The following is a 14,604-nucleotide window of genomic DNA, read 5'->3' on the forward strand; positions in this document are numbered from 1 at the left end:
GCATTAAATTATAAACAACCATCATAGGAGTCCACCGTGCAGTGACCCACCTTGCTCTTTCCGAAACCTGCCATCTCATTGTAAATTTGAAAATGAAGAAGCTTAGCATAGAACAACAACACTTAATTGCCCAAACAACTTACAGAAGCGGATGAAATTACTGCTACATTAGACCACAAGTTCACCATTCTCCCAGCAAGTGTCAATAGAACTCTAAAAAGATCAAACCTAAAACATGTACATAAATTACAATGCATCCTGGCAAAACTTCACTCAGAGCTCCATCTTTACCTGTTTTTCGGTGTGTTCTGCTTTTATTTGTGACTCTGGGTTGCTTTCTATTTTTAATTCTGTCTCTGGGATGTCTATTTTCATTTGTGTCTCAGGATTGCCCATATATTTTATGAGATTCCTCGGGAGCTTTGCCATGACTACAGTCCCGCCATCATAGCCTTCCATAAGCAATTTCCCAATTTTAGATTTCCACTCCAAGCTGTCACCTTCGCTTTTTCTGTCGTGAACAACCCTATCACAGTAGTTGAGCATTGTTCCTAGCCCACCGTTTGGTCTCCAACCATATTCCTCTAATATCCGAGCTTCTCCCTCTGTCAAATCTTCACCCACCTAGTATCACAGATAGATCAGTCATCACATGGCAAAGACCAAAGAGGAACTAATCACAAATACAACAGGAAAGAACCTACATGGATTCAACAGTAACAACATTAGGTAAGACTTGACATATTAACCTAATGACATGCAACAATACTCCCAAATGAAGTAATCAATATCTCAAACAAATAATATTTTGTACATCAGTAGATAATGCAGCTGTCATCAATAGAGGGGTTATCATGCAGTTCGAGTAAACAGAACATTTTTATTCAAGAAGCTAGTGTTGTTATCTAGTTGTAATGCTAAAGAGTAGCATTTAGACGACCAGCTCCAGCTGACTCCACAAGCATATCATGCAAACAGAAGCATCAATATCAAACTTTGTTGACTAGTTCACCATCAAATTATCTTTCAAGTGTTATTATTCTCTGCATAGATTCTGGAACCCAGACACCATATCCAGCTGTTTTCCATATTCACCTCCTCCACTTTGTTTTAATGATTTTCTTTAATCATGGTGGTCAGTCTCACCATTATCTAGTCTGTTGAAAGTCACATATTCGCCTTACTTGAAGAACACACCAATCATTCAAGGGGCAAGGAAAGACTAAGCAAGCTCTCCAGTGGTACTGACAGAAAACAAGTAAATAACAGCAGAAAACTACTTTTATCACACCTGTAATGGTTTGTTCTCAATAAGAGTAATCCGGCCGCAGTTGGAGAGCTTCAATGTTGTTATTAGGCGCCTAATCTGCCAGTCAATGGGGACAGAACCCACAAGTTCAAAGAAATACGTCGCATACCCGTATTCTGGGCGCTCAAGAACTATTCTGTTAACGTATTCAAGATTCTTATATCAATACAAATAAAACTGCTATTAATCCATCCCCCCCCTAGAAAAAAAAAGGCCTAGTAGAAGAACTTGGTCATAAGATATTTACCTGTTGTGCCTCTTAAAGACAAAAATGAAGGACCGAAGCTCACGGCACCATCCCCACTCAACAGGCCACTTCCGAAATTGTAAGTACTGGGTCTGAAGATAAATATGCATTTATGAAATTAAGTATGGATAATAAAAACTCGGAAGGCACAAAATGAAACAATACAGGAAAACAGCTCCATGTTCAAAATGATGCATTTCCACTCATATTATAAATTATCAACATCTGAGAATCTGCTTTGTATTTTTTCAGATCTCTTTGTATCATTTTCCCTAGCTGTCATATTGAGCTAGTTGTCATTCTGTAATTTGCATCTTCTTTCTCTCAATGAAATTCTCATCATTTTCATTAAAAAAAAGAGAGAAAATATGCTCAAAATTCTCATCATTTTCAAAAAAAAAAAAGAGAGAAAATATGCTCTGGCTTTAATGGGGATTGACACCAGGAATTCATAAAAGATTAGGAGCTCTTAAAATTCTAAATTCCATTGACAGCAACTCCATAGTTTGAAGTAGAATTAAGTTCATTGAAAATTTTCATGCCCCAAATTTTCTCCTACTAAATAGAATTGTATTTCCATTCTTCAACATCAGAAAGGAACTCTTGTAGGGCAAGGGAACTCGAAAATTTCTAGCCCTAAATTTCTTCTACTAATAGAATTATGTTTCCACTCTCCAACAGGGCAAGGGAACTCGTCGTCTTCTTCCTGTTCGTGTATGAAAAGGGAGAAAGAGAAACGCCCCTTCCCGTTTTTTGTCCTCACACTAGAAAACAAAAGAGGGAGAGGGAGGCTACCTCCCTTCCTACCCCTTCTGTTGCATAAAAAAGAAGCAAAAGAGTAGGGCCAGCCTTCCCCTTCTTTCTAGAAAAAAGAAAGTGAAAGACACTAAAGTAAATTAAAATAACATTAAATAATAAGATCTATTGATAAGATATTAAACATAAGTTCAATCCAATAAATTATTCAACTACATAAAAATTTACAAAAAAAAAAATAAACAAAATAATAAAATTAGTTTGAATTTTAAGTTAGTTTATAAATATATCAGTAGGTAAAATATATGGGGGGTTAGAACATTTGTATCACCAGGTTAAGGAAGAGAGTAAATTGCGGGGTATTAGGGTGAACCCATTGAAAGTGCAATAGGGAATTGATTAATAGAATGGAATTGTGATGAGATACCTAGGAGAAAAGGGGCACTATGTAATTATTGGCTATTCTGAGAAACAAAATATTTTTTTATAAGCTAACATAAATTTCACTTTTAATAATTAAGAAAAAAAATTCACAGTAATGTTACAATATTTAAATATTTTTAATAATAAAAATAAAATTAAAAATTTTAATATTTAAAATGCATAATATATAATAGTTTAAATTAAATACTAAATCACTTAAATTTATTAAAGATAAATTAAATAACATCAACGTAAAATTTGATATAATTAAGAATTAAATTAATAATTATTTTATTTGCCAAAGTAAATAAACAAAAATAAATAATCATGAACTTTCCAAGTGAACTAACTAAACATTTATCAAAAAACATGTTTAGTTTTACAAAATAATCAGCAACTAAATATATAATATTTTATTTGGTTTAAAATACTAAATATTTTATTGAATGAAATAAGTTATTAAATACTTAAACGATTAAGTTGATACATTATTTGTATTATGTAAGTCAATAAGTATGTATTTAATCCATGATTTAAATCATGAATTTATGGTGGGTGGGAGGAGTTCTCCATTCTCCCTTCAATCAAAGGGAAACGGCTCCCCTGCCCCTTCCCCACCATCCTCTGTAATATTTAAAACTATTAAATTAGATATTAACAATGAAGGGGAAGGCCCTCCTACCATGGCTAACAGGTGGGCTTCCTCCATCCAATCTGCCTCCAGTTAAAGGGAGACAATCAGTCGTCCCCACCCTCTTCCCTATCATCCTCTGCAATTTTAGAGGATGCAAGGGAAGGAGAACAGGAGGACGAGCCCCCCCCCCATCCACCACATTCATCAGCTCTTTCCCCGTCAGAACATGCGACAATCGGAGGAGAGTGACTCCCCTTCAATTCTCACTCTCATTCCTCCCCTCTTCTCTTTCGATGTCCCCACCCCTCACTATGGTTTCTTTGATGACCATCGCTGGTTGAATGAATGACTCAACAATGAAAAGTAAAGCTCCACCATCAGAGGTAAAAATTCACATTCCTGAAGAAACGAGATAACTTGACTTCCCAGGGCAAAGTAAATTCCATCCCAACATTAACACATACTAACATACTCTCTCTCACTTATTGAAGGGAATTCATATTCCACTCCAACTTTCCAAGTGTATTAACAAACCCATGATAACACTATTAATCCCAATCCAACTACCCACAAAAAAAAAAAAAAAAAAAACTTCAAGTTAAAGAAACCACTTGCCTGCTCCACGAGGGAAATTAAACAGGACAGGCAGTAACTAGCTTTTGATCCCTTTGTCTGTCGTAGTGGAGGAAATTTCAGTAGAGTGGAGGATTGAGAAAAAAGCTGAAAGATAAAAAACAGGTCAAAATTTGAGATCTTGCATGGAAACATTATCAGACAAGAATTACTGCATATAAGTAATAGTAAATGAGAAGTGATAGCTTTGCTTCTTTCACATCCATAATTAAGACACCAATAAAAGATTACAAATTTTTTTCATATACCAGCAAAATAAAAGAAAGACAAAAGGAAAAAAATTAAACTAAAGTGTGAAAATGCAACGAAATGCCTGCAGGAAAATGACAACTCATGAGTGATTAAATTAATCCTATATGTGGGTTTACTATTTACCCTTCCATCCTATTGAACAATGAATGCTATATTCACATTCCACTATTTTTTATTTTTTAATATAATTATTTTCCCTAGGACAACGAAAATCTAATTCTTTTCCTCCCAGAATTGGTGAGAAGGCAAAATTTGGTATCATCTATAATCTGAGAAACAAGTAACCTACAAAAAAAATAACTACAAGAGAGGACATTTTTCAAAAAGAACAAATTCCCGTTCCCAAGCAAAGAACAATCAACCTTTATAAAAAAGCAATTTCGAAAAAGAGGACAACACCTTCCAGAAGCAATTTTATCCAACTCTAAAAAAAGGGTTCATGAACGTAAATTAGCTAAAGAACAAGACACACCTATATGCCACAAACACTACAAACCCACGAGTATAAAAGAACGAGACAGCAAAGATGTGTCCAGTTTCCGCCAAGGCTCACATTTTGGCAGACCTGAGATTTCACTTAATTATGCATTCCACAGTTTAACCTGACTGATTATTGGATGAATAAAAAAATTTAACTGTACTAAGGAAAAATATAAATTAAGCAAATTGCTTGTTTGTTTGTTGACAAATGATATGGTCAATAGTTTTATTTTTTTATTTTTTTATGAAATGATGTGGTTTCCCATAAATTCAAGCTTGCACACTTGTAGTGTAAATAATTTAGCAGCTAAACTAACAAGAGAAGGGACAAGATCACCACTTCCTTTAAGTCTGTTGTTGTACTTTTGCCTGTTGGAGAGAGAGAAAGAGAGGACTCAAAAATCACACCAAAACAGAGAGACAGGCCACAGTTGGAGCACAAATGCACAAATTGACACAAGCACATACACATACATAGTCATAAAAAATATTCCAACAAGAAGACTTTCCACACTGGCCATAAATCAGATTGCTATGGCTATTTAATTAACAATGCAATACGGACCCTACAACTGGTCTATAAATTACTTCTTTTTCAACTCAGGAAACATCTTTTCAGTATCACAGCTTTGGAACTTTTGTTCAATAAATACTGGAAGAACAGTTTTTTCTTTTCCTTTTATTTTTTTCATTTTTAGCACAACGAGAAATAGTTATAACAATTTGCAGAAGAACAATCCTGCATGATGCCACTTAAAAAATTAATACGTAAAATAAAGTAAAATAAATAAAATGAAAACCTTAGAAACAATTGTCTCAAGTTCCGAAAATTCACTATTATTGGAAATCTCTAATGCATCTTCGTCCTCTTTGTCACCATAGAGCTTGATTTCGCCTGCTTTTATCCCTTTATCGAGTAAAATCTGTTTCCATGTAAAACCAACAATATCTCACTCAAGTAATTTATCAAATATCAAAAGAATAGAGATGCAAAAAAGTAATTAAACCATACTTGCAGAAGTCCAGGAGCATCTTCCTCAAGTGCTGTTTCCACAGAATCCCTGTGATCACCCTCACAAGTAAGCAAGGATCTTAAAGCTGTCAAAGTTGTTAAACCCAGACCAACACCGGCCAGTTGAATTGAGTTAACTAGATCCAGGTCCTTCCAGTGAAAGGAGATTCATCATTTGTCATCACCTGGGTGTTGAAGAACCTGGGTCCTCAGCATTTTCTTCAGTTACATGATGAGATTATCAAATTATGTAAACTGAAGATTTTGGAGCCATAACCCACAGATCACTCACCTGATCATGGCTAGAATGGTATTTCCCAACAACTTTTTTTTTTTCTTTTGACAAAGTGGGGGAGATTTTCTTAAGAGAGAAAAGACTACAAGGGTCTCCCCCAAAGGAGGGGAAGCACTAAGGGTTATGGACAAAAACTGAAAACATTACATGATTACATAATATATACAGAAAAAACATAGCTAATATATTGGATGAATAAATCAGGGTCAGGACCCTCTTTTTCTCCCAACAACATCTTGTTGTGAAAATTCAAGACTTTTACAATATCTACTATATGGAATCTACCTTTTTTTTTTTTGAATGAAGTATATGGAACCTACCTATAAAATTAGTCATTAATGACATAAATAATTTACAACTTTTATACATATTTCTTCTCCTCAATGGATTAATACCTTTTCCAAAGTTTTAAAAAAATTGAACGACCTAGCCTCAGTCCACTTGAAAATCATGCTGAACATGGTCCAGTTAATTGCTTTAACATGATCTAATTCATTCAGGCTTGGTTAACTGGATTGTTTAAACCTGAAATGGTAAAACTAAATCTGCAGCATTGCTATCAGAGCCTTATGGTTCAACGAATCACACTTAATTTTACTCCACCATTTGCTAAGCCTTCATCAGGACTTCCCTCACCACCTCCACAATATTTTGGTATGTTCCTCCTCAATCATCTCCAAAATATTGCCTACAGCCATTTTCATTATTCTGTCCGACATGCTCTGTTCTCAAACCTCCTAAGCTACTTGCTTCCAACCACACCCCCCCTCCCCCCCCCCCCCCCCCTCCTTTTATAGCTCTACTAACAGTGTCACTCAATGTGTTCCAATCAAAATTTTCCTTCCCTAGTTTCACCACACATCCATCTCAACATTGTCAATTTGGCCCTCATAGTTAGTAGATGTTTCTTCATTGACAAACATTTTGCTCCATAACCAAAAATCCGTCTAACACCCATCTAGTAAATTTTGCCTTCAGTCATCTCAACATATACTTGTCACTTAGCAACCTTAAATCCAATCTCAGCTTCAGGCATCCAGAATTTATTCAAACATTTTTCCTCAGTTTCAACTTCTTTTTGCATAAATTATCAAAAGACAAAGGAAAATTCACTTTGGAGTATATCTGACCCATTGAATCTGCACCCAACTCACACGCTTGGACATAAGAACTAAATTGCAGTGAACATATAGTCTGCGATCTGATAATACTTTCCTTTCTGTAAGTAACAGGACTTACATAAAAAAAAGAGGAATATACATTATTTAGTTACAATACAGAGAAAAAATAAGTAGATAAAGATGTTAATATTTTCCTAGTAGATAAAGATGTTAACATTTTCCATCACTTACAATATTAGAGAAAAATGAAAAAAATGTAAACCTTGAAACACTTAGATCCTAATGTCTGCCCTCATGATCAAGATTTGTAGATTAACGCTTATCCCCGGCAGTGCTCATACACCAAACAAATCTATTCAAAGTTAGCAGTTAGTTCATTCATGAAAAACAGACATGAGATGTGGGCTTAAAATCTTGTGGTGTATAAAAAACGACTGTAGAATCAGCCTTATGTTTCTCTCCTCTAATGTATCTTCAGTGATAATTACCTTTACAAGCCAATACATAACAGTAGGTCCCAGATAAAAAAAAAAAAAAAGGCTTGCATCATGTCAAAGGCCTGTGTTTAAAATCTTTTGTGAAAAAATCAATACAGTCATTTGCTAAACAAAAATTCACTGGAAGTGAACATTAGTTAGAACCACTAGCCAAATCCAATTCTCATCAAACCAGTCAGACCACTCGGACAATGCTTGCATGAGCATTTATGACTTAGATCTTCTGTATGTGTAGTTCATGCTAAAAGTTTCCAAATTCAATAACTAAGAGAGTAAAAAAACCAAATAGAAAATCAACATAAAACTGACTCACACAACAGTTTTTTTTCTTCTACGCCGAGCAGAGGACCTGGCTGCAACATTTCCCCGGTATATATCATCTCCTCCACTACCAAAAGCCTCAAATCCTGCTCCCCCCAAGCCCCTATAATTTAACAAGGGGTGACTGTAGACTTAATTTTTGTCAAAAGATTAAACAAATAATAAGAGTAAGCACTGAGAAGAGAAGAGATTCACATGGTATGTGTTTTCCTTTTCTTGCGACCACTGAGACCACTAGGTTTACTGCCAAGTGGACATTTGGTATCACACTCTAAGGGATATGCAACTTGAGTCTTTTCCTCTGAGTCCCTGAGATTTACTTAAAATAATGTGAGACTCTTAAATTGAAAATTGACTTAATGACTAGAGAAATAAAGAGAGTTGATGAGTGAATCATACATGAAAATGTCATCCTGTTTTAACGTAGGAAGGGCACAAGGTTCAGCATTTGTTGAATCTGCAGGGCTACATTCAGAAGCAGATCCCCTTGCTACTGTTTCTGGAAGACATCTGCAATCCTTTTCCAAGTAAGATATCAGGACTGAAACTAAATCCTTCCTTGAACTGAAAACTTAGGAAAAGATAAAATCAGATGCCAGTATATTTACGTTATTGTCTTTTCTTGTTGAAGATCAGGGTCATATTCTAGAGTGCAATTAATGGTATGGTTTAAGCAATTCATATTTCTGGCATCATCCAAATCAGAAAGCCTCTTAGAAACCAGCACTGTTATTCTCTCTTGCAGAGGGACATGGTCCAGATCATACACAGCATTATCATCAATAATTTCCTCCTTGACCCTAACCTCGCGCACATCGGAATTCACAGAATTTTGCTGTCTGTCTGCAATAAAGTCCTCAGAGTTCTCAACTTTCACGTTGACGTCTTGATTGTTACAAATCACATCCACTTCAGAAACTGAACCCTTATAGAAGTGTATGAGTTTATCAGGAGTTACTCCTATTTTGCCACCTTTAGTCGAAGCATTATTAAAACAGGTAGTCAGACAGTCCCTAGTGATAACAATTGCAGGATTGGAAGTCGAAGTTTTCTGGATAGTACCACCAGAGCTTTCTCCAACCAGAAATCGTGCATCAACAGGAATTTTGTCTTCCTTCTGCATCAGAGGATACATACACAGGTTCAATGAAACAAGTAGAGTAATTTTTGGAAATACCCTGTGAAACATCCAAGGCAGTAAAAGATTTAGTTCTTTCTTTTTTAACAGCCAATTTTTAGTACATAATAAGTGGTAGAAAAAGAACATTAAATATTAAGCTAGCAGTGTGATTTATCAGCTTGAGAAGACCATCATCAAGACTAAATGTTTCCTACATTTTACATTCTTCATGTGTGTTCAATTGAAGATTCCAGTCATGGAAGAAGCATTGCTCCTTGCAACAGTTTGATGGATCAGACTAATCAATGCCTTTATGAGATTTGTTCAACCAATCAAGGTAGATCGGCATGCTCACTCTTGGGGAGCACCACAAAGTTATTGAACATGCAATGCATATGTAGTACTACAATATAACAGGTTTAGTCAACCACTGCAACAAAGGATAATTTCAATCTATTTGTAGCTGAAGGTCATTATTTGATATCATATCAATGGATTTCACAAGTCAAACATTTTGATTCACACAGAAAGAACTTAAGAATTCTCTGATTCACTAACATATCATATTTGGTTAATTGTTCACTTGAATCCTTTAAAATCACACTATAACCTGGAATCAGAAAAGGCAAAAAGAAAAAGGAACGCAACCTGCTGGATTTGAACCAGTAACCTAGAGGATAAGTGTTCTTCTCTACCGACTGAGCTAAGGTCGATTTAGGTCAATCCAAACATTTGTTTGAACAAGCCCAAACAACCTCAAACTGAAGAACCAAAAGAACGCGATGATACACAGTGCATCTTTCCCTTGATCGGCCACCTTATGAAATCTGTGACAAAAAGCAGAGAGAAGGATGTGATGATACACAAGCACGAGAGCAAAGAACTAAGTCTCTCGCTCCTCTGTTACTGCTATTGGAAAGAAGAGAGAGAATCCGGGAACTTGTTAATTCTGTTGTTGAAGAAAGATTATCCGATGCAAATATGCAGTTGAGACTCGTGAGGCACGATATGCTGCACTTGTATAATCAAGCAGAGCACTACGACTTCGATTACCAGAGACAGCAGAGCCTCACAGTTTGTGAGTTATCACCAATGACGGCAACATCCAGCTTGAGTATGACGAAGATACCACTCTGTATATCAAATTACAGAGCAAGATACAGAACCAGCACTCTTCTATATGAAGAAACGCCGACCAGAAGTTCTCATTCCATAATGATGAAACTGATTATCACAGAGGATCAAAGTGATGAAAAATGTGCTCTTAATGGAAGAGAAGCACAACAGCAAAGGGAGCCATGCTCTTAAGCATAGCCTTAATGGAAGAGAAGCACAACAGTAATCATCATCGCCTTTGATCAACCGAGCAGAAATAAATCTGAAATCTAAAAAACTATAACTACGAGTCCTGAAAATCAATGCTTTGATACCATGTTGATTTTCAGGACTCCATGGAGAAAGAAGAAGAACAGCCCCCCCCCCCCCCCCCCCCCTCTTCCCCTTAAGCTCTATTTATAACTAATAAAAGTACAATATTACAAATATGCCCTTCAACCTAGTAAGAGTGGAGAAGAGACCAGAAACATAAACTAATTACATCAATGACACCCTAATTACATCAGATCTTCCAATACATACTTTCCTAAAAATTCAGGACCTCAGCCTAAATCATGTTTGTACTTGGTCTTACATTCAGAGATCAAAAAATGGTTTTGCTAATGCTTTAGGTAAAGAGTGTATTTCCCTTCAATCCCTTGTTGTAAGGGGTTCACTTCTCTGATTCCATTCTTTTTGTCTTCGAGCATTGGAATGAAATGGGCCTTTTCAAAAAAAAAGTGTTGCAAAAAAGAAAACCTCTTTCCATAATTCTCAAAATGGAATTGCTCCTTACTGGCAGAGGTTCTCTTGTAGATGATTGTCTTAAAAATATGAAGCAAGCACAAAGAATTTTAAGCCTTAGCAAGGAGATGCCTGACAATTTTTTAATGTATAATCATCTCATGTCTCTGCTCAGTCATAAAATTGTTACACCTGCAAACTTAAAATGTAGAACATTACCAAGTAAAAGTAACTATTTACCGATTAGTGTACAAATAGGTTTAAACATTAAGCTTTAATCAGTCAAAGAAGAATTGAAACATGTGCCTAGGACCAATAACCCCGCCAGATTTGATGGTGAATCCCCCATAGCGGTGTTGCCTAATGAGTTAAAAAGGTTCCATTGTCAATTAGCTACTACGAAAACAGCATTCAGGAAATTGTATTTTCCCTCTGACATACTTAGTGAATTCACCAGGCCAATAATACATTAATCATGGGATTTTAAAACAACTGGATGTTTAGGAGATTTTAACGTTCTGGATATCCCTAAAATATTGAGATTACCTAAAACAGATAATCTTACCATTTCCTCAAGCCAATAAACATATAGACGAATCAGAAACCAACAAGAAGTGCATTCCTTGTAAATTTAATTTTTTATGCATACAGCACAAAATCAACTATGGATGTAAAAGTGAAGAAACGGCAACATTCCTCTCCACCTCTCTGTTTTCAATACCAATATCTTATCAAATAAATTGCACTCAAGCCGAAACTATAAATGAAATAATGGGAAAAAGTAAGAGAGACAAAGTAACCTACCTAAAGACAGAACAAAAGACAATAAAATTCACAGGTTTGTAGTACCTGAGAACTAAAATACACCTCAACAGCTGCAGTTTCATCATCAACCTGAGGCTTCACATTCAAGCAGGAAGATGGACTTGTCACCTCTATACCAACAGCATTACAACTTTGACCCTTTTGAAGCCAAGTAATTGGTTGCATCATCGGAGCAGGCCCACCAGCCATAGCGATATTGTGTGACAATATGGACTCAGTTGTCAATCGAGGCAAAGCGGGGCCATCATGATTTTTGTTAGAATGTCTTTCTGACATGCTTTTAGTGTTTTGTTCCCAACCACCACAGAGTAATGAATGAATCTCCCTTTCCAACTGTAGAATTCTCATGGCTTGTGAACCAGATAAATGCGACCACGCTGCCAGCTGAGTTCTCAGCACCTCAACCTCAGCCCATGTTCTTGAATCATCCATCTTGTGGAGTTTTTTCTTTAAGCTCTTAACATAAGACCGGAGAGAGGATATTTCCTTTGTAGATTTCAGAGATTCCACCATCTACAACCAAAGGCATCTAGTTTAGTACGAGGATGAATAATGATCATATTGAGATAAAAAAGGAATGGTTCATGAAGAGTCCCTCACAAAGGTTTCAAGCTCATTAGTAACGGACGCAAGAGATGACTTCAACTTTATAATCTCCTCCAATCTCTCTGCTGCCAAGCTTGTCGAAGCAGCCAACTCCTGCTCAAGCCGACCAACCCATATCTGCAGTTCATCTGTTGTTTGGACCTAGAAATTTAATATAAAGTACACATAACAAAATAAGAGAAACCAATGTCAATTAAAAATAATAAAACAAAAACTAGAATTTTGGAGACCCAAAAACATGTTGACTTCCATTTTTAATCAGTCAAAGGCAGCAAAACCTTCTCCTAAGTACATAATTGAAATTTTTTACTGATATTGGTTTACTGCTAACCAACAGAATTTCTTCTAATCACCTTATATGAATATAGAAGTATATAAGTGCATAAGAAGAATGACACCCCTAATGCTAGAAACACTTTCAATGTAAGTATGATGCAACAGTAATCCAGAAATACAGCCTTTCCGAAATACTGAGTTCGGGATAATAGCAGAGAGCAGAGAAATCCAATGAAGTCAACTCCATGACGAACTTTTTCATTTTTTAATACAACCCTTTTCCGTAATTGAGGCATGAGCAAAAGAAAAACTGCTAGAACGAAAAATGCAAATAGCCAAGCTTGTACTACCTGAAAAATGCAATGGTTTTGCTTGGGCTGATCGCCACTACATGACCTGTAATTGCAAAAGCAAGTATTGAACCCTTTCCGAATAATCAAAACTAAGCAAAAAAAAAATTTTAACAAAAACAAGCAAGAAATCAGCCGAAAGTACTTTGAAATTGTTTCTGTTTGGAGCAGCACCGTTTCCATCCGTTTCTGTCGTGGAGGAAGTCAAATGCTTCGTCCGCTTCTCTCGTGATTAAAAAAGGTATCGGCCAGAAATGACAAACATTCATTCTTTACCTTCAGAATCCATTCATAAAGGGCATCTGCAACATTATATTCGACCAACTATTAACATCAGTAAATATCAAGTCACTTTCGCGCCATACCTAAAAATTTAGTTCACCAGTTTTTAAATATTTAAGAAAAATGAAAAGCACTTCCGCAGACGCAACAAGGAAAATGAAAAAGCAGAAACTTCGATAAGCTAGAGTTTTCAACTAGGGTTCTCGCGGAGAATCCCTAAGATCGACAATAAGATAGGAAAAAACAATATGGATAACAGTGAGGAAACGGAGGAGGCGTCACATTACCTTGAAAGATAAATCATATCTTCTCTCGTTTTTCAGCTGACGATCCTCGGAGAGAGCGAGATGAAGCCGTTTCCTCAGAGGACCGTGTAAGATCAGAGTCAATGGCATGCGTGTTCATTGTAGTGGCAGATAAAGCAGACTCGTAATTTCCCACCGAACTTACCGCATTGTGTACCGCCCAAAACCCAATCCAAGACCGATCATTAATCCATTGAAATATTGAATCTCATTTAAAAATGAAGTAGAATAGATCATTCTCGTCTAATGATGAATGATGATTTATAATATATGAACAATAATTAGAAATACAGCCATGCCATATATTTTAAATGTGAATGGGCAATTACTGCCATGTAACTAATATATGTTAATATTTACTACTATATATCTTATTTTTAATTTAAATCTTTTATAAATATTAAAATAGAGACAAAGTAAGTTGGACATAAATTTATACAAAGATTATACCTAACTTTTTCTTTGTTATAGAAGTTATGCTTTTTATTGTAAGAGGTTGTTCCAGTCAACCTTTCTTGATTAGTACTTAAATGAGTTTTTTAGGTTATATTGGTCAACTTTTTTACATGGTATCAGAGCCAGGTCCGACACATCCCGCCTTCGAGTCCCGCAGGGAAGAGTGGGGTGGGTATCAGAGGTGGTTCCGGTCCACCTCTCTTAATTAGGTTGGCTTTCTGTACTTAAACGACTAGTCTTTTAGGTTGTATTGGCCAACCTCTTGACATGGTATCATTCCGGCAAAAAGGGAACGGGAACGGGAACACTGGGTGTCAGAACTTGGTGATTCCGGTCCACCTGGGTTAGGTACTTGACTTTTCACACTTAATAGACCGGTTTTTTGGATTGTATTAGCTAGGCGTTTGATATTTATATAATGTTATATTATTTTATGATATTTACGATAATACAATCATTACTATTTTATCATTAGAATTTAAAAATTAAGAAAATCTCAAATATATATTATTAAAGGAAACACCTGAAGAGCACTCTTCTGGCTCTGCTCTCCACTCTCTTATAT

The 14,604-nt window shown here is 35.9% G+C and overlaps 1 protein-coding gene across 4 annotated transcripts; it reads right to left on the minus strand.

Moving 5' to 3' along the window:
• Positions 1-146: 146 nt before the first annotated feature.
• LOC137959928 (uncharacterized) lies at positions 147-13,682 on the minus strand. Of its 4 annotated transcripts, none has more exons than XM_068807350.1 (15): positions 13,566-13,682; positions 13,171-13,298; positions 12,997-13,042; positions 12,365-12,511; positions 11,789-12,277; positions 8,589-9,097; positions 8,380-8,490; positions 8,176-8,289; positions 7,973-8,083; positions 5,747-5,795; positions 5,535-5,657; positions 3,985-4,089; positions 1,557-1,648; positions 1,292-1,445; positions 147-624 (listed from the first exon to the last, which is right to left on the minus strand). In XM_068807350.1, exons 2-15 carry the CDS (start codon positions 13,263-13,265, stop codon positions 274-276), a joined length of 2,496 nt encoding a protein of 831 aa, XP_068663451.1. In that variant the 5' UTR covers positions 13,266-13,298; positions 13,566-13,682; the 3' UTR covers positions 147-273. The 4 variants fall into 4 exon arrangements, 3 of the variants coding, with proteins under 3 accessions (XP_068663451.1, XP_068663452.1, XP_068663453.1); XR_011114090.1 differs by having other exon boundaries at positions 537-624; positions 1,292-1,366; XM_068807351.1 differs by lacking the exon at positions 13,566-13,682 and having other exon boundaries at positions 13,142-13,262.
• Between the last annotated feature and the right edge of the window lie 922 nt (positions 13,683-14,604).

Source organism: Aristolochia californica, unplaced genomic scaffold (assembly GCF_029961685.1).
Source record: "Aristolochia californica isolate CCGP_79_NKW_82.1479 unplaced genomic scaffold, dmAriCali1.0.hap1 SCAF_3, whole genome shotgun sequence".
In the NCBI taxonomy this organism is placed as follows: Eukaryota; Viridiplantae; Streptophyta; class Magnoliopsida; order Piperales; family Aristolochiaceae; genus Aristolochia; species Aristolochia californica.

What these genes read in the sequence shown, in the direction of transcription:
- LOC137959928 (XM_068807350.1), bottom strand. Translation starts at nt 13,265, where the DNA reads ATGAATGTTTGTCATTTCTGGCCGATACCTTTTTTAATCACGAGAGAA. An exon ending in TAATTTCCCTCGTGGAGCAG is followed by an intron (nt 1,649 to 3,984) that starts GCAAGTGGTTTC and finishes ATTTATCTTCAG; the next exon opens with ACCCAGTACTTACAATTTCG. An exon ending in GTCTTTAAGAGGCACAACAG is followed by an intron (nt 1,446 to 1,556) that starts GTAAATATCTTA and finishes ATACGTTAACAG; the next exon opens with AATAGTTCTTGAGCGCCCAG.